The sequence below is a fragment of the Clytia hemisphaerica genome, unplaced genomic scaffold, assembly GCF_902728285.1.
Source record: "Clytia hemisphaerica strain Z4C2 unplaced genomic scaffold, Clytia hemisphaerica genome assembly, whole genome shotgun sequence".
Lineage (NCBI taxonomy): Eukaryota > Metazoa > Cnidaria > Hydrozoa > Leptothecata > Clytiidae > Clytia > Clytia hemisphaerica.
Window position 1 is genome coordinate 178,405 of NW_027103803.1, and position 19,812 is coordinate 198,216.

Sequence of the window (19,812 nt, forward strand, 5' to 3'; positions counted from 1 at the left end):
TATGGGGAGAGAGGGAATATGGGGAGAAAGGGAATATGGGGAGAGAGGGAACATGGGGAAAGAGGGATTATTGGGAGAGAGGGAATATGGGGAATAAGAAAAACACATAAAAAGCATTATCTCCTTAATCTAAATGGCAAGATACATGGAGAACTAGCCCATTTTACAGACTAAATCTCTTTGAAAGAGGGACTGGGACTAGCGTCAAATTGAAGAGTCGATTTGTCAAATTGAAGGGTCGATTTGTCAAATTGACAAGCCGACCATCAAATTGAAGGGTCGATTTGTCAAATTGACAAGCCGACTGTCAAATTGAAGGGTCAAATTGACAAATTGAAGGGTCGATTTGTCAAATTGACAAGCCGACCATCAAATCGAAGGATCAATTTGTCAAATAAGGTTCGATTTGTCAAATTGAAGGGTCGAATTGACAAATTGAAGGGTCGAATTGACAAATTGAAGGTTCGATTTGACAAATTGAAGGGTCGATTTGTCAAATTGAAAGGTCGATTTATCAAATTGAAGGGTCGATTTGTCAAATTGAAGGGTCGATTTGTCAAATTGAACCATCCAATTGAAAGGTCGAATTTTGTAAGGTATCTAACTTCATAGGTTCTGATGTCAGACCACGCGTTACTTAAATACAATATTTCGAGGATTTTTCTTCTTTATCAAATTCATGCTATTCTACGGAAAGATCCTGGTTTTTGCCAGTAGTGGCAAATTTTATACAACTTTTGTCTAGTTTAAATTTGCGCCACTACTGGCTAAAACCGGGGTATTTCCGTAGAAAACATTACGTCATGAATAGCATGAATTCCATTTCCTTTTTTCATTGACAGACACCATATGTAAGTAACTAAAAAGCTATTTAGGATAATTTTGGTACATTATTATATTAAGATCATACAGAGATGATATTTTTCCAAAATTAGGAAAATCAGTTCTTCTAGTTATGCTTTCGCTTGGTTCATCCATATAAAAAAGTCTATAGATTATTAGCTTCCAGGCTTCCAAGAATCTGGTTCGTACTTAGTCTCTTCAGTTTGGGCGGCACTTCCACCGCCCGGTGACCATGAATCAGGTTGATAGTTCGAATCTGTCCCTGGGGGCGGTGACGATGATTTCGAGGCTATTGTAAAAGAAAAATCATGATCATAAAAAAGAGATTGGGTTAGCCTATGCTATAATCTAAGACGAATTCGAATACAAAATAATAACCTCAAACACGCAAATTAGCAGTCGGGCGGAAATTTTGTACACACAGGTGAAAAATAGTCGGAGGGGTTCAATGTCTTAAACTATATCAGCTCGGTAAACACAGACTCTATTTTCCGGCGCGCAATATATTACGTTTTATAATATACAACTATGATATATCATAATATCATAATAATATATTACACGAACGATAGCATCGTCTACAATCCGTGCCATAACATATTGGCAATTTTGGCGATTTTACCATTTTTTCGAAAATTGAAGTTCGATCGAGAATGTCAATTTCGGGCCTTTAACTTGATTTCGATATGGGAGGGATTTACTGGCTTCTAGGCTATATTTCAAGCCCTACCGGACCATTTTTGAACTTTTGGATCCTCAAATCCTAAGGTCCTAAGTCTAGCGTTAAAACTCAGAGTTAAAACTCTACTTTTCCAACTTATTTGGAGCACTTCAAAATTGTTTGTGGTTATAAAATTTAGTAGGAAATTTCCCTTTTGTGCCAAGTATTTTGGAACTGATTGTAGCATTGGGTATGAACCTGATTAAAAGCCTATTTAACCTTGACTGAGTATCGAGCTCGCAACTCTTCTTAAAAGGCAACTGACTTTGTCTTACCCCATGGGCCCATCCAATATTTTTTTGAAAATATTTTTAGTCGTGAAAGGATGAGTTCCTTTTTCTCTAAAAAAACTCTTCATCTTAATTTTGCTTTATCTTATATTATTAGCGGTCTCGCTAGTTCGATCGTGGAATAAAAAGAATTATTTCATGACATGTAAAATATCTGCAATCTGATTGGTTACATTACAGTGCATAAACGTCATATTAAGCAGTTATTGGACAAAGTCGAATCCAATATGCAAAAATATTGGGCGTGCGAGAAAAGATATTGGACGAGGCTTCGCCGAGTCCAATATCTTTTCTCGTAGCCCAATATTTTTCATATTGGATGAGACTGCGTCCAAATAAATGGTTTATTATCCGTTCATCGCTAAAATATTTCTCGTTTTCAAACATAATTCCAATTTATATGCTCGTAAATCTGGTTTCTTGGTAGTTTTTTATTCAAAAGTCTTATTTTTAATTTGTGACGTAACGTCAAAAAGAAGATACTCAATTGTCATTGAACTCGTTGTGTGACGTCAATTTTTGAAATATGTAGCCTCCGTGGAAGCTATATATTCGAAAATATTGGACAGCAAAGAAGCCAATCAAATGTCGCTATTTACGCGCGTCGGATAATAATTTCATTTATTGCACTGTTCGTTTTATTTGCCTTATCGAATCAACTACAATAGTTTTTTTTCACACTTCTCACAATCTTGTTTCTATGCCTAGTCCTCAGCCTATATAACATTATAATATATTAACGAGATATTTATTATTTATCTAAGAATAGTTTATTTATTTCTTACTGTCTGCCATAATTTATCTAGGACGACTATCTTGCGAACAAGCCGTTATCCAGTCTAATTATTACTAATCGAACAAACTTCCAAACGTCATATCTCAGTATTCTGATTCCGAGCATTACTTAGTTTTCCTTATTCCTTTCAATGAGCCCTTCTTCCCGTATCTGTTCGAGTTGTTAGTTATTTATCTATTTTATACACATAGCATATACATTATATAACACTTTTCTTGTAAGAAAAACCAATATTTTTGGAGATCAAGGAAATAATAATGTTAAAAAAAAAAAATTTGCACTGTTGCGCTTCATTTATTGCACTGATCAATGCAACAGCTTCATTTTTTTGACGTCAATTTCTTTGAGAAATAAAAAAAGAAAGTAGATTTTTCAAGTCTTTCGATAAACCAATTATAACATAATACCTCGTGCAATAGGGGTTTATTTTTCTCGTTCTTTTATTTTTGCTGTTATTATCACTCGTGTAAAAATAAAAGAACTCGAAAAATAAATCCCATATTGCACTCTGCACTATGCGATAACTAATACTTACAAAGTGCTTAAGAAAATTCGGAAAATTCGATAGCGAAATATCTACAAATAAAGAATCAACTTCTACTTCATACAAGGTGTTTCAAGCTGGCGCAATCGCAAAGACCTGAAGATTGCTGATTTCGCCAGCATGAAAACACCGTGTACAATTGCAAGCTAGTTCTTTATCTCTCGATATAATTCAATCATATTTTTAGTTTCCGACAAGGGAGAACCATGGTAAAATAATTAAACTATAATTCGAATCTCTTTGTAATTAGGACAAATTTGACTCCCCTTTCGTGTTCAAATAGACTAATAATTTAAAATTCCAGGTCAATAATCAGCTTCACCTAATTATCAAACACTAAAAGGTGAACGGTACTGCAAAAGAGAAGTGCGCTCGTCAAAAAAGGGAAAATTTATTCAAAACACTCTCTCACGCGACTTTTTTATGGCAGACATACTCCTATTTTTTACTTTGTGGGAGAATTGCCTCTATTTTGCGTCATAAGAATAACGGTCTGGGAATCGAGGCTAAGTTCAAATTAGCGAGAGTTCACTGCAGTCCCAGCTGGCACACAACGTTGTTTCAACGTTCATCTAACGTTATATGGACGTTGGGAACATTAGATAAACGGTGCAACAACGTTGTGCCAGTTGGGGTGCTTAGAATATAGCAAATTTGGATCGATCATCAATCAGAACCAATCACATTGAAGTACAGTTATCTCTCTTTAATTCGATATATTCGATTTATAGAGATTGACTAGGCATTATTGACTGAATTAACAAAGTCACACCCTTCTCACAAACCCACCAGAATTGACCAAAATATTTTCCCCAGGAAACTTAAACTTAACTGAGCGTCGAGCTCGCAACTCTTCTTAAATGGTAACTGACTTTGTCTTACTCCATGGGCCCATCCAATGTTTTTTTGAAAATATTTTTAGTCGTGAAAGGATGAGTCCCTTTTTTCTCTAAAAAACTCTTCATCTTAATTTTGCTTTATCTTATATTATTAGCCGTCTCGCTAGTTCGATCGTGAAATAAATAGAATCACAAAGTGCTTAAGAAAATCAACAAAATTTGAGCGAAATATCTACAAATAAAGAATCAACTTCTACTTCCAACAAGGTGTTTCAAGCTAGCGCAATCGCAAAGACCTGAAGATTGCTGATTTCGCCAGCATGAAAACACCGTGTACAATTGCAAGCTAGTTCTTTATCTCTCGATATAATTCAATCATATTTTTAGTTTCCGACAAGGGAGAACCATGGTAAAATAATTTCTATAATTCGAATCTCTTTGTAATAAGGACAAATTTGACTCTTTCGTGTTCAACTAGACTAATAATTTAAAATTCCAGGTCAATAATCAGCTTCACCTAATTATCAAACACTAAAAGGTGAATAGTACTGCAAAAGAGAAGTGCGCTCGTCAAAAACAGGGAAAATTTATTCAAAACGCTATCTCGCGCGGTTTTTTTATGGCAGACATACTCTAATTGCCCCTATTTTGTGTAATAAGAATAATGGTCTGGGAATCGAGACTAAGTTCAAATTAGCGAGAGTTCACTGCAGTCGCAGCTGGCACACAACGTTGTTTCAACGTTCATCTAACGTTATATGGACGTTGGGAACATTAGATAAACGTTGAAACAACGTTGTGCCAGTTGGGGTGCTTAGAATATAGCAAATTTGGATCGATCATCAATCAGAGCCAATCACATTGAAGTACAGTTGTCTCTCTTTAATTCGATATATTCGATTTATAGAGATTGACTAGGCATTATTGACTGTATTAACAAAGTCACACCCTTCTCACAAACCCACCAGAATTGACCAAAATATCGTCCCCAGGAAAATTATCCTCCAATTTTTGTCCCGGCAGAAAATAACCAAATAAACAAATCTTCACTGCAAAATATTGTGCTATTTTTTTCCATCCTCGCTGAGTTTTCTGACTTCAAGACAAAAGAATTCAAAGCCAGCCATAAAAAAATATGAGGATATCAACCCGCCCATCGAGTTTTGGTCCGTTATTTTTACCCCCATTGGCTAACAAATTCCAAACAGGCCTATGAGAAGGAGTTGTAACAATACTGACGACATACCTGTGCTTTTACCGGTAGATGGTGGTTCTCGTTGAATCAAACCCTCTGAAAAAAAGTAAATATCACATAATAAAATCAAAATTTCACCGTATCTTTAGATATATGATATTATAAGACCATGTTCAGACGTTACGGTTCCGTTTCGTTCCAAAACGAAACAATTCCGAAACTATTGTGAACGTCAAAATTCGAAACGTCAAAAAAGAAGACGTTACAAATTAAAACAGATCGAAACGGTTTCGCTCCACTTTTTTCATCGGAACAGAACTGCTCCGTTTTTTACTCGATCAGTAACGAAAATCATACCGGAACGAAACGGAACAGTAACGTGTGAACATGGTCTAAGTTGCACGATACGCGTGGTTTTAACACGAAAACTAAATTGAAAGTGACATTTACTCAATCTAGGGGAACCGATTTTACTGCTCTGAAAATCATCAAAGTGTCAATCATAAATGAGTTTCACATGTGGAAAACTGACAACTTCACCGCCGGTTTAAAACGAATAAGAAGTCATTCATATTCTTATTCGGTGAAATATTCTTAACGTATTCTTACTTTTTAAGACTTGACTCTTATACAAACATGAGTAATGATCTATTTGAGAGTTTGGGACTTTAGAGTTCACATTTGGAGCTAAAATTATATTCTGCCTAAAAGTTCAGTTTAAGTCCAACAAAAGAAGCATTTTATTCTGCTAACCAAATACAAAATGACTGTATACTTATCAAATTTTGTGAAACTCACCCTAGAGCTTATTCTTAGGGTATTCTTACGATTTGGCCAATTTTCAACATGATATTCTTATAAAAAAATGTGTATTATTTGATTTCTAATATGTTATATAAGATAATGAATTTGTAATGAAATGAAAAAAAATATAGAATGCTATTAATGACATTTTTCCATTGAAAACTCCTGCTAATGGGTTCTTCAATTTAATATACTTACATACAGGAGGAGAGGTAGACGAACTTTTTCAAGCCCAAAAAAATCTAATAATTGTGCAAATATCCCTTGAAAAAATGGAAAATTTGAAAACCTTTTCGAAAATCGCCTGGAAAAAAGGATTGTATTGACTTTGAAAAAAATTCTTCTTTAATTAAATTAAGTCCTTGGATATTCTAAAAAAAATCCAGCTTATCATTTCACTCGTGAAAACAAGAAAATATAGTTACGTCATGTTTGGTCATTCAATCACACCCTTGGCAAGAGAAAAAAAGTAAAATCAAACGCCCTGGGAAATATAAAAATCTCCTTAGACCCCTTTGAATTTCTTGTTTGGGAACCACATGGAAATGTTCGTCCATCCCTATAAATGGTCCAATGTCATTGAAGAAAGTTTAATTGACCATTTTAGTCATTTTAAATCAACTGTGTTGAAGTCAATTTTCCAATAAAGCTCTATTTACATTAGCATTGTAGGACCACTTTGGCTTTCTTTAAACGTTGGTCTTATATATAATATATCTCATAATGTCAATTGAATTTTCAAATTTGAAATGAATGTCCTTTATTCTTAACTATTGACTATGGTCTTATGGCTCATCGAATAGAGTTTGATTGAAATGATTGTCTGGTAAAAAATAAGTTTTATTGACTCTTTCAGTCAGTTTCTGTATTTAAGCCTCTATTTACACCAGCATTACCACTCGTGGGTTCCATGGCTTCAATGTCATCGAATAGAATTCCATTGAAATAATTGTCTCGTATAAATCAAATGTCAAATAAGCCTTTATTTACACCAGCATTAAAGGGTCACTTTGGCTTCTTTTGTTCATAGCTCTGATGTCATTAAATAGAGTTCCATTAATTCTTTGAGTCGAGGGAGAATCGATCGTATTATATTTTGATTCCCCATTACAATGCGATTGACACATACATCGAATACTTTCTACTTGTCGTTTGGATAAATCGACTTCTTGATACCTTGTGGTTTGGAATCTACTGATGTAACCAACTTCCCTGGGTACGACTTCCACGCTGCTCACTTTCTTGACTTTGAATCTGGATGGAGCCCCGCCGGCGCTTGATGCATCAATAATCTTTCTCATTTGATTAAGACGACTACCAGGTTTCATAGCTAGCCTGTTAGAGACAGCTTCAAATTCATGGTCTTGCTCAACACCTTCAACTATAGCCTGCAGTTCACGTAACATTCGCTGTCCTTGTCGTCCTTTAATGGTCCGCTTATTAGTGAGGTCAAAGTTGTTCAGCCTACTCCACTCCATAATTATACTTTCTTCAAAAGGATTCTTTTGACCGTGATGGTTATGTAGCATTTCTCGTGTCTCCTTTAAATCTTTCTTCCAAAAATCTTTGGTTACCGCTATGGCTGTATGCGGCGCTATTTCTTTCAACTTCATCACCAGAACACCCATTATGAAAATAATGATTATGTTGATGATGGGGAGCAGTAGACTAACCCACACCAACTGCGAATGTTCACCACCTTTGACAGCAGTATAGCCGCACAGCATACCAGCGTTGACGGCAGGGATAAGTAAAGGTGCCGATAGCGCCACCCCGATTAATGATTTTAAATTTCCATTCAAGATAGATAGTGCTGCAGCAGAACCTGTGATAAAAGCCACCATTACACCAAGAATGAGACTCCGTATGGCACCCTTGGATATCATCTCATCCGTTAGATCATCAACAATGCCTGTAGTATAAACGACTAATCCACTAACAAAGCCGATAAGGAGACAAATACCTAAGCTGACAACTTCGTTCTTGAGTGCAGGTTTCCATAACGTTTTATCTTGAATAACAATGCCAAAAGTGACGCCTAGTATAGGTCCCATTAAAGGTGAAAGTAACATCCCGGATATGAGGAGTACAGAGTTTGTACTATCGACTAAACCGATGACTGACATGAAGCTGGCTAATGTCAATAAAGCGATATAATCGAACGTGAGACGGGAGCCATCTTTTAATGAAGTTGCCACTTGAGTAACGCTCATCCTCGATTTAACCGTTTGTCGAAAATGATCTAATTCTTTGGTCTCATCCTTTTCTACGGCAGCCGGATAATGAATATTGATAGGAATGACACTAATAGATGAATAATCATTATTCCCGATACCGGCAGTCATAAAATCGTTTAATAAACAATCAATTTTATCTCCACCAATCTCAAACATGACTTTCCATGTCGTTCGATCTTGATTCTGAAACCACACACATTGTCCCTGTAGTTGACGTCTTTTCATAATCTCTTCAAAGCGACATTTCAATTGATATCCTTCACTACTTAAGATTTGTTTACGTCGATTAATAAGCTTCAGATTGAAGCTTTCTGATTGGTCAGTCCCCGCTTCGGAAGGTCGTTTTTCACCCATTTCTACAAAACAGTCTTCTTCTTCGTCATGATCTTCTATATCCTCATTTTCAGCTTCTGCACCGATGAATTCGTCTTCTTCTTCGACTGGTAAAGCTACGATGAATAATACTGGTTTTGCCATTGTTGCCTTGGTTGTCACAGTTCCTTGGTCATTGTTTTCTGTCCAATCTTGAAACTAAAGCTTAACAATAGTGACCGTTCCCTCTTTTTCGACTTGTTGGTTGATGAAATTCTGGTAAATAAGGTGTACATGCAATACCTTGAGGATTCGAATCCAGCGAGGATAACATTGATAGTTGAGGTTCGAAAGTTCACGATATCAATTGCAAGCCTCACTTTAAATCTCTGTTGTCCTCAATTTAGAATGAGCTTCGATTGCCAGAGAAGACTAGCACTGCTTGGAGAAATTCTTGATTTGTCAAGTGAACTTTAAATCTCTGTTGTCCTCAATTTAGAATGAGCTTCGATTGCCAGAGAAGACTAGCACTGCTTGGAGAAATTCTTGATTTGTCAAGTGAACTTTAAATCTCTGTTGTCCTCAATTTAGAATGAGCTTCGATTGCCAGAGAAGACTAGCACTGCTTGGAGAAATTCTTGAGTTTGTCAAGTGAACTTTAAATCTCTGTTGTCCTCAATTTAGAATGAGCTTCGATTGCCAGAGAAGACTAGCACTGCTTGGAGAAATTCTTGAGTTGTCAAGTGAACTTTAAATCTCTGTTGTCCTCAATTTAGAATGAGCTTCGATTGCCAGAGAAGACTAGCACTGCTTGGAGAAATTCTTGAGTTGTCAAGTGAACTTGTTCTCTATAAATACTCAGTCTTGGCAATCGAAAACAGTTTTCCATTTATTCCATTACTTTTTATTCCCTTTCTCCAGTCAAGCAATAGAAAGAGAGCTGACTGGCCATTTATTGAAAATACCCCCTGACTGTGTTTTGAGACTTTTTATTTAACAAAAGGAACAAAGAAAAGTTAGTTTAGATGTGGGATATTTGTAAAGAAATCAAAATGGAAAAACATATTTTTTAGAATTAGCAGAGATCTAATTTCAAGATAGAACTTAGAATAAAATTTTCTCTCCTTACAAATTTTCCTTGAAACCTTGTCAAATCTACATATATAATTTATAGGAGAAACAAAAATCAAAAGAGAATTACTCATTAGAACGAAAAGTAAATGATGAAAACGGTGACTGAAAACATGCTTTAAAACAAAATAAATATATGTATTTCAACACTCAACTAGGCAGAAAAAAAATTCAAATATAGATTTCACTGATCATCCTATAGTTTGAAATAAAACGAGTCTTATATATTGTTCTTTTGAAAAAAATAAAAAAATCGTGTAATTTCGACCGTAGCGGCCAATTACCACGTGGGTGTTTTAATTGTCCGTTATACCACCCTAAACCCGTACCAGTCTTTTTTTCGCACCTAAAGACAATAAAAAGTGTAAAAAAGGATTGGATCGAGTTTACTCTTGTCTCCCGAATAGACGTCCCCCCGCTAATTGCTAAGAGAGAAAAAAATCCACCCCCCCGCTCTTATTAAGACCCCCCGCTAATTAAATTCGAATAATTCAATATTTTATTACAGTGTAAATAGACCTTAAACTTGTTAAGATTTTCCTTTTTGTTAGTATTGGTTCTAATTTTACGTGTTTATTTGTTAAAGTTTCTTTTTTGTTGTTGAAATTGATATCAGTTAAAAAAAATTCTGTCTTCAAATTACCCCCCCCCCTCTTATTCCACCCCCCCCGCTTATTAGAATTTAGAAAAATTTTCCTACCCCCCTGCTTATTCGGACCCCCCCCCCCCGTCTATTCGGGAGACAAGAGTAGGGTGGCAAATCAAATAATAAAGTGTCACGCGCCTGACCGCGCGACTACGGTCGAAAAGGTGTATTAGTCAGCAATGTTTTCGGATAAAAAGCTGGCTTAGAAAGACTTTTGAAAAAGGTTCAGTCTATAATCACTTCTAATTCTTGATAAGAATCGCACACGAATGAAACTACAAAAACATGATCAGACATTTATTTGATGCAATATCGATTGATAATTTTTCATTTGAGATAATCAGATAATATAGAGAAAAAAAATTCGTATCAGCAAGTTTCTTTTAGTATTGCACTTTAGTCCTCATTTTGATAGACTTTTTACATCGGTCAGAAAATGAAAAAGAAACATTACGGACGAAACATTAAGTAATATGTATAAAACATTACGTAAAATGTACGAAACATTATGTAAAATGCACGAAACGTTACGTAAAATGTACGAAACATTACGTAAAATGCTTAATGCAATATCAGTTGATGATTTTTCATTTGAAATAAGTAAATCAAAATGCAAAAATTCAATTGATAATTATTCATTTCAGATAATGGGTTGTTGTTGACAAACCTTTTCAAGGCAAAAAAAAAAAGTATCCTTGGAAAGAACTGTGAGTAAAGGAAGATGAACTGAAATCAGTCTTTTACCCCGTGGAAATTTTAGAATAACTTTTTACCCCCTTGGAAAAATGAAAAAGACCCTTTAAGCCTGCCGTCCACTAGTGCTATTTTTGGTTATCGCGAAATGTTATCTCATGTCTGAAGTTATTTCTAGATTTTACATGTCCACTATTAAATACAATCACAATACACTAAGTCACACACCAAAAGTAAAAAATGAAAGAAAATGTGATTTTTATCGCAAAATGATTTTCTCTCATTTTTTCTTTGATCACATGTAATTCGATCTAATGCAAACATTGAAATAAAGGAAATGCAGGTGGCTCTATTGTTAAAAACTATCGATTGGATAAAATCTTGAGTGAAAACTTTTTCACTCCCTATCGTGAAATAAAATAACTCGATAGACAGGTTTATTCCGCGATAGACAGTGTTATTTATAGATGATTATTTCGCGATAGCTTAAAATAGCCTAGTGGACGGCAGGCTTTAGAAATGTCTCTCGGATAACCCTCTGGAAATGTTCCTCCACCCCCTGTATATAAAATGGAATGGCCCAATAATTTGAAAAAATCATACGAGCAAGATTTAGCCTGTTAGACGAAAATTTCTTTCTTATCGTGTTTTGAAAGATTTGGTTTGTGGGAAGGTACACGTTTTTTTATGAGAGCATCCAAAATTTTTGAAGCCTTAGAAGCCTTAACTTTTTTTAGTTTTAAGCCTAAAAATGTTCTTAACATGTTCTTATTCTTACCATTTTGTGAGCATTTTTGTCCATTTTCTTAAGAAATTAGCCATTTTAGAGTCTGTAAAGCCTTAAAATGTTCTTAACTTGCTTTTAACATTTTGGCCATCGAAGCCATGTTCTTATATAGTTTGTTCTTACAAAAAAACGTGCACTTGCTACGTCGCTGCAACCAAAAACTCACACTACGCCATCCTCTGGATAAAAAAGAATACAAAGTCCACTTACCAGCATACGCTTTAGCTTGTTTCTACAAAAAGAAAAAAAGAGTGCTATATTAGAATCATTAGCGTACACAACAAAGGGTCAAGTTTTCTCGAGCTAATATGTGACACATTTATATCTCAAAAACACACAAATGGCTCTCTCTAATTCGATCTTCAAAGGATTAAAACTTTTCTTCGAATTAGTGAAAGATACAATTATAAAAAGTAATTTTAACCACTTTCCAGCTGCGGGGACCAATATTTTTAGTTCGAATTACAGAAACATTCGAATAATAGAGAGAGCTGACTTTATTTTTGCATTAATTGTGAGTCACATACCAATCCCGAATAAGAATTCAAATGACGAGGAACAAATGAAGTTGTTTCCATGCTCACGATAAAACCTTATTTGGACAATATGTAATTTAGTTTAGATAGACGTTGTTATGACTTTATTAACAACTATAAGTTGGTCTAATATCGACATCCCTCTTCTAATTCCGACACCCTTCTTTAGTGTTAGGAATATAATATAAATGTTGGAATCACTGATTGAAACTTGTTTCTTTGCTTAGCAATCAGAAAGGAAAAATCTTCTTATTATTCCAATCTCTAATAAGGGTGTCAAAATTAGAGGAGGGATGTCGACATTATACCAACTTACGGTATGATTTTGAATTAATGAAATAATTTTAGGGCGCTCTGTATGGTCATCGGGTACTAATAACAGAAATTCCGTTTTTTATAAGAAAATACAAGATTTTCAGAAGCCTTCAGATGTTCTTAGCTTTTGAGTTTCAAGCCTAAAAATGTCCTTAACCCTTTCCGTGCCGATGTCGTATATATACGACATGCAAATTTTCACTCTACTTGCCAATGTCGGATATATCCGACATCAAATTTTTTTACCTAATTGCCGAGGCCTTTAAAAAAGAGGCAGCGCTATTGCCGAGAAATCAGCTTTTAGGAAAATGGTTTTCTTATTTGCCAATGTCGTATATATCCGACATAAAAAAATCCATAGTAGTAGTGAAAGTATATATTAAGTGCTCAAAAGATTTATTTCAGGTTTATTTTAGTCTATCATAAAATATATATAAAACAAATGTCAAATACAAATGTCAAACATTGGCAAATAGGAATAAAATATCCTTGTCGTATATATACGACATGCGGCAACACGAGTTAAAATTTGCATGTCGTATATATACGACATCGGCAAGTCAGGTTACTAAAAAAAATTACCCCTCGGCAAATGGATTGGGGTACAAAAATAAGGTAACGGCACGCAAAGGGTTAAATTAATTTCACCATTATGTCAGTATCTTTTGTGGGTGTTTTAGAGTCTAACAATATTTTTAACTTGCTCTTAATGTTTTGGCTATCGAAGTATTGTATTCTTATATATTGTTCTTATGAAAAAAACGTGTACTTATTTATTCTTACCTCGTCGTCTTCAGCAGATCTTTTGACGGCCCTCATTTGAACTTGTGCAGAATATTTCAGATTCTTTATTATCTCCTGTACATGAGGTGGTAAAAGTAATGAATGAATGAATGAATGAATGAATGGAAGAATGGATGAATGACTGAACGAATGACTAAGTAAAAGACCGAATAAGGAATTTAACCAAGATTGAAATTCATCCGGTGACCTTGCTTTAAAGATTCCCTGACGTTTTGATCTAGCTGGCAAGCACGAAAAAATGGGTTGAAGAGAATGAAGGAGAGCAATCGAAACAAACCAATGAGAGAAAGGAGTAATAATAATATCTTACCTCATCTGATGGTGGTTCAGTTCTTTTACCTCTCAACCATGCTGAAAAATTAAAAAGCATTTGATGAACACATTATGCCAACTAAAGGTATCTAATAAACTGTTTGTACAATAAACTTATTTCTCATTTTTCACTATTTTTAGGGAAATATGGTGATAGACTAACTACCCTCACTCACATGTCATTCTCTCTCAATCCGGCTGATAATCGAAGTATCAATTGACGTCAAATGAGCTTAGTAAAGCTCAAATTGTAGATGTAGAACGATAAATTCGGAATACATTCACTCACCATCTGGATACGGCTATCACTGTATTTCACTAACATTTTGCCGTTTGGTAGTGTGAAGGTTTCGATCACAGACTTGCACTACAATGGATTTTGTTCGAATCCCAAACACTTCCAGGCAGAGTGTTTGGTAAACATGGTGATACACTCTGTACCTTCGCTCAAACTTTTTTCAGTAGAATTCAAAAATCCAGGACCTTGATATAACGGACACATAATCCCTTCCCACTTCATAACAAAAAAATATGTCCCTTTGGCCAATTTCATCATGGATATTCTTATAGAGTACAGTCAACTCACTCTAATTCGAACCCCTGTTATTCGAATCTTTCTGTAATTCGAGCTAAAACATTGATCCCCACAGCTGGAAAGTCATATAAAATATTCTCTCCATAACCCGCATCTTTCTTCAGTTTAAAGAAATTTATTGGTCCCTTAAGATCAAATTAGAGAAAACCAACTGTACATTCTCATATTAGAAAAAGCTGGAATTGATGATATGCACCACTGCGATGACTTAACGAAATTATGCAACTGTTCTGTTTTTATTCCACCCAATACGTCACTTTTTCTATTGTTTATAAGTGACGTATTGGGTGGAAAATTTTAAAAGTTCTCTCCAGTGGTGCATATCATGAATTCCAGCAAGAATGTACCTTCCCATTCGTGTGGTAAATCACCAGTCTGATATTCTTCGTGTTTCGTTTGTCCTTCGAACGATCTTTGAACGCGTCCCGAACCTAGAAAGAGAAGAAGAGAAGTCTACCAAGCAAACTCGAACTCAGTCAGTTCCGTTTCGCTACGAAACAAAATGAAGCCATTCTATTAGTTAAATTCAAGTTTTACGTCACTTCTAACCAATAGAATGGCTTCATTCCGTTTCGGAGCGAAATGGAATCGTTACGTGTGAACATGGTCTTAGCAAGTAAAACTTAAATATAGAGAAATTCGGAGCGAAAAGTAGCCGTAGCGTGGAACGTGGTCCACAGTCTAATGTCGTATCCGTGGTTCTCTTTTTTAGAATGCTGATAGCGTTCACCACCAGAGTGATTATACCAACATCCGTCAGTAAAATAAAAAAAAGTGGTGCAAGTAGCTCTAGGTACGACATTGTCTATCAAGCTCTTTATTGACAAAGACAAAAACATGGCACATGATAATCCGATTCTCTAGGCAGAACACCCACAAACGTCAATCATCTGCAACCCATTTCGAAATTTAGAAACGTGGTACCTATTAATGGCAACACTACTCAATAACGGTGTATATGCATTAAGCGCGCTAGAATTTTTTTTTTCTTGAACACTTGCACCGTTTGACGTCTGTCAGACAACGCTACAATGTCTTCTTTGTAGGTATCACTTTCAAAAAAACTCTGATCAAAGATGGCGGACAAAGCTAGAAGAGGTTTTAAATGCTCTCTAAAAAAACACTGATCTTTATATATCCCTGGACCATGCTATATCTGCCATCTTTGACCGAAGATTTTTGAAAGTTGGTACCCGCAATGAAGCCATTGTAGTGTTTGAAGCTTTGCCGAACGACAAACGGCGCTACATCATTAGTGTACAAGCGAAACTAGATCTAGCGCTCTCTCCGCGGGCACCAATTTCAAAAAAACTCCGATCATAATATTTTGCTTGGCCAGCATTGAGTTAGCCTATACTAGACGTCACCCGCGTTTTTTTACGCAATTAACGTCTATTCCACTTTGCAACTTTTTCGAATGTTTTGAGCCCGGGTTTTCGGGCTCTAAACATTCGATTTTTTGACGTCACTTTTAATTTTCGAAGCTCCTGCAGTAGCAAAATAATCGAATTTGCGTCAAAACACTTGAAAGGCTTCTTTTTTTCGAAAATCGTCAAAGTGGAACTCACTAAGAAGCGAGATGAAAAATCCCGGTTTTTAGTGAGGTGCTCGCTAGCATTGAGTAACTTAGTCCAGGGATATATAAAGGTCAGTGAATGCTCTTGACAAACCTTTGACAACTTCAAAGTACGAGTTTCCAAAGGGATCTTGCCCGACCAACTTTTTTGATGAAGAGATGATAGATCTAATCCATTTCATCACCATGTCACGTGACAAGTTGTTGTGTTCTTATTGGTTTATTTGTTCTGTTATTTTTGTTGTTTTTCTTTATTTATTAATTTGTTTATTTATTGCTAAAACGAAAAAAACAGGCAAGGGATGTAAATAAAATGATTGTAAGGGCTAAAACCGGGGGGGGGGGATGGTACTAGGGTTGCGAGCTGACGGGGGGGGGGGGGGGTTCCCGACTTTCGAACTTTGAGCTTTTCGAATTTTCGGAATTTTCCGACCCTTAGCGAGACTTTGAAAGTCTAAAAAAGGTACCCTTAAGGGCGGCACATACCGTACCCTCCATTTGCCTAAGTACCCCCCCTCCCGGGGGCTAAAACTAAAAAATTAAAAACGAATCAAAATACAGGCCAAATTTAATTACCGATTGACTCTGAGAAACGGCAAGAACAGTAAAAAGCAGTCTTACTCAAGATCAACCATAGTCTGAATCGCAGACCTCTATAGATATATTTCCTATAAGAAATCTTTTTCGCTAGAGGATGAGCAAAAGCCTAGACCAACCAGTGTTACATCTACGGATATCTTTTGATTGAATAATTTTTTTATAAACTTTTTCCCGATATTTACCCAAGAGACTTTAAGAACGAGTAAAAGACACATCGTACAAATGGATTCGTTAATAAATTTCACGTATAAAAATCAAAATGATTTCACCGAAAATTTTGATTATAAAATGCTGATTATAAAATCATAATTAATATTTTACAGAAATCTTGAAGCTTATTTGACTTTATATCTACAAAATGTCTTTTATATAAAAAAACCAATTTGAAGGAAATTTACTGCAACAAATTCGAGGGTAATTTCTAAATTTCGAACCTTTGAAGTTTCATTACATGCTTAGATAGTTATTTTTCAATGTTGATATTACCACAGATATCTTATATATGTAAATAGTATATAAAGATAATTCGTACCTGGCTGAAGCAAAATAATGCGCCATCATTATAAAAAGACCAATTTGATCAACCAAGCAAGACCATTATCTCGCCTCCTCACTTACTCTGTACCAGAGTGTATCTCATGTTTCTCGCTTCGTAGTGCACTCTGTGCGCATTGTCTTATTTGTTTGTTAAAAAATTCCCGTACGGAGACCTCTGCGATGAAGGTCGTCTCCCCTCTCTCACCAACACTCCATCGCAGTGGTCAGTTTGAAAAGTCTCAAATGAGAAAAGACAATGACAACAGACCCTCGACGGTAATGAATTTTGAAATTAACTGTAGATACTAAGTCTGTGTACAGCACCCCATGCTAGTTGTAAAATTGCCGGCACCAAACTGTAGTCTACTTTTTGTAAAGATGATGCATTATTTTTCTTCAACTTCCGCTTTAGAAAGACAGTAACGAAAAAGCGATAAAATTCGATTCAAAATGCTTTGGTGTTTAAAATAACTTTCCCCAACAAAAAATGTTACAAGGCTTTTTAGGAGAATGCTTAAAATGGGCTTTTCCAGAAAGAAATTTGAATATGGGGGGGGGGATGGATTGGAGGATATAACACTTTTTGGAAATTTACCCCCCGGACATCGAGACTTTTGACCTCCCAGACAGAAGGTCTAACCTCCTAGACAAGCACCAGTGAAATTGAAAATCAAAAATAAAATCATTGAAAATCTATGATATTACCATATTACCATCTATTCATCATCGCTCATTTGTGAGCTAATTACTTCAAAATGTGGAATTTTCCTGAATGTTTAGGGATGTTTAGCCATGCGATCAATAGAAAACCCTACCTTTCACTGGAGCTTGTGTGACCTGGAAAGTAGATTGAAAAAATTCCTAAATATTGAAAAAGAATATGTCTTTTTTTGTTTGGCCGACTAAAACTTCATTCAGGTTAAAATATAAAATTATCTGTTGGGATCAAAATAATTTACAAGAGTATTTCTAGCTAAACATTCATGATATTCATGACGTATTGTTTTCTACGGAAATACCCCGGTTTTTGCCAGTAGTGGCAGATTTTATACCACTTTTGTCTAGTTTAAATTTGCCACTACTGGCTAAAACCGGGGTCTTTCCGTAGAAAACATTACGTCATGAATATCATGAATTCAAAATATTCTTAGACGCCAAATTATTGGATAATGGTAAAATCATATCGCACCTGATAACAACAAAGACCTAGAATCCCGACCTTAGTAATATGGCCTACAAGACAGTGCAAAATATTAAGGCAAAATTCATGTGAAAAAAGTGCAAAACGAAAAAGAAAGTCGGCAACACTATATCAAATTTGCAAGTATGGTCTTAACAGCTAAAGTTTCCGTTATCTGGATAAAGCATGTTTCCCGATCGGGAAAGTTAGCTTTGAGCACTCGGGAAAAGGGTCTGGAATATAAATAACTGTGACACCTCTTGTAAAGAAAGAAAATAACATTGGGCTTTTCTAAAAGAATTTGAATATAGGTGGGGTGGAGGATGTAAGATTTTTTGGAAATTTACCCCACGGACATCAGGTCCAAGCCCCCAGTCAAGCATTAGTTGACCCCCTGGACACTCAAAATTATTCTCAAACAGAGCAAAAATTACCCCAAAACAGAGCAAATTTACCCGCCATGTACGAACATTTTCTGGAAGATCCAATTCACCGGATAGTTAAGAAATTCAACGGGTAACCAACCTCTTAGTCCCATTTTTCCTATTCAAGATAGCGATCTGATCAAATAAAAGAGACAAAATCGGGAAGTTATTTCCTGTTCGGGCAATAATTTTTGCGATGGAAGTTCTTGTCATTTTGATATAATATTGCCGACTGATGGAATGAAAGAAACAAAAAAACAAACTTCAAAGAGCTTCTAGTATTGCCTGAAAACTATCTTCACCCCTCTGTATTGCTTCCACCAGGAACAACGATAACCCAGGGCGATGTTTTTCAGCGGTTGCCAAGACAACACGGAAATCAGCTTCACACGACAACCCGAGGTCTTGTTTTAAGAGCTGTAATTGGGGCTGTGTGAGCACACTCCGTCCATTGTTACTGAAAATATAAGAAATAGATGACCGTTGACCACTGAGATTTTTATATATAAGTCCTGGAGGCAATTTGTCAACACCGGCCAACCAAAATCTTTCATCGGAGTGGTTAATTACTCAAACTTTACTTGTTTGAGTAGGTTCGAGTAGTTCGATTCTCGAATTGTTCGAGTATAATGGGGAGGTAAATGCATCAAGTGGGCCAGAGTGGTACCCTTCAATAGCGGTGAAAATGCATCGAGAGCAATAGGTTTTCTTTTCTTGTGATGATGTAGCGTCGTTTGAAGTCAATTTTAAACAATGCAATGGTTTCTTTTCAACTGAACTCCGAACAAGATTGTGGATTTAGCTTATTCCAGGGTTTATAAAGATCAGTGCCATCGATAGGTAAAAAAGCTTCTCAATTGACGAGTTTCTGTATCTGTGTTTTTCTGCGACGGTGACGGTTTCTTACCACTGATCTTTATATATCCCTGGACCAAGCTATATCCGCCCATCTTTGATCGGAGTTTTTTTTGGAATTGGTACCCGAGAAGAAGCCATTGCAATGTTAACAAGCAACATGCTGAATGGACCTACCTAATGATTAACATCAGATGAAAATAAGAAAAAAGTGACAATAATTGTACAAAAATTCAGAA

General features: G+C 35.8%; 2 protein-coding genes and 1 long non-coding RNA gene across 3 annotated transcripts in view; all 3 read right to left on the minus strand.

Annotated features, from left to right (window-relative positions):
- Positions 1 to 852: 852 nt before the first annotated feature.
- LOC136806353 (uncharacterized) lies at positions 853 to 12,072 on the minus strand. The gene is made up of 3 exons (XR_010846554.1): positions 12,049 to 12,072; positions 5,280 to 5,324; positions 853 to 1,132 (listed from the first exon to the last, which is right to left on the minus strand). It is a non-coding gene; the product is annotated as an uncharacterized lncRNA (long non-coding RNA).
- Positions 12,073 to 12,257: 185 nt separating this feature from the next.
- On the minus strand, positions 12,258 to 16,249 carry LOC136806368 (NADH dehydrogenase [ubiquinone] 1 alpha subcomplex assembly factor 2-like). The gene is made up of 5 exons (XM_067062930.1): positions 16,071 to 16,249; positions 14,748 to 14,831; positions 13,804 to 13,844; positions 13,473 to 13,547; positions 12,258 to 12,272 (listed from the first exon to the last, which is right to left on the minus strand). The coding sequence occupies exons 1-5, from the start codon at positions 16,162 to 16,164 to the stop codon at positions 12,258 to 12,260; spliced, it is 309 nt and encodes a 102-aa protein (XP_066919031.1). The 5' UTR covers positions 16,165 to 16,249.
- Positions 16,250 to 17,911: 1,662 nt separating this feature from the next.
- LOC136806342 (guanine nucleotide exchange factor C9orf72 homolog) overlaps positions 17,912 to 19,812 on the minus strand; it is a 36,549-nt gene continuing 34,648 nt past the window's right edge. Inside the window, exons 11-12 of the mRNA XM_067062904.1 lie at positions 19,004 to 19,175; positions 17,912 to 17,950 (exon numbers count right to left, since the gene is read on the minus strand). Of these exons, the coding sequence (XP_066919005.1) occupies positions 17,912 to 17,950; positions 19,004 to 19,175 (211 nt within the window). The remainder of the gene's footprint in view (positions 17,951 to 19,003; positions 19,176 to 19,812) is intronic.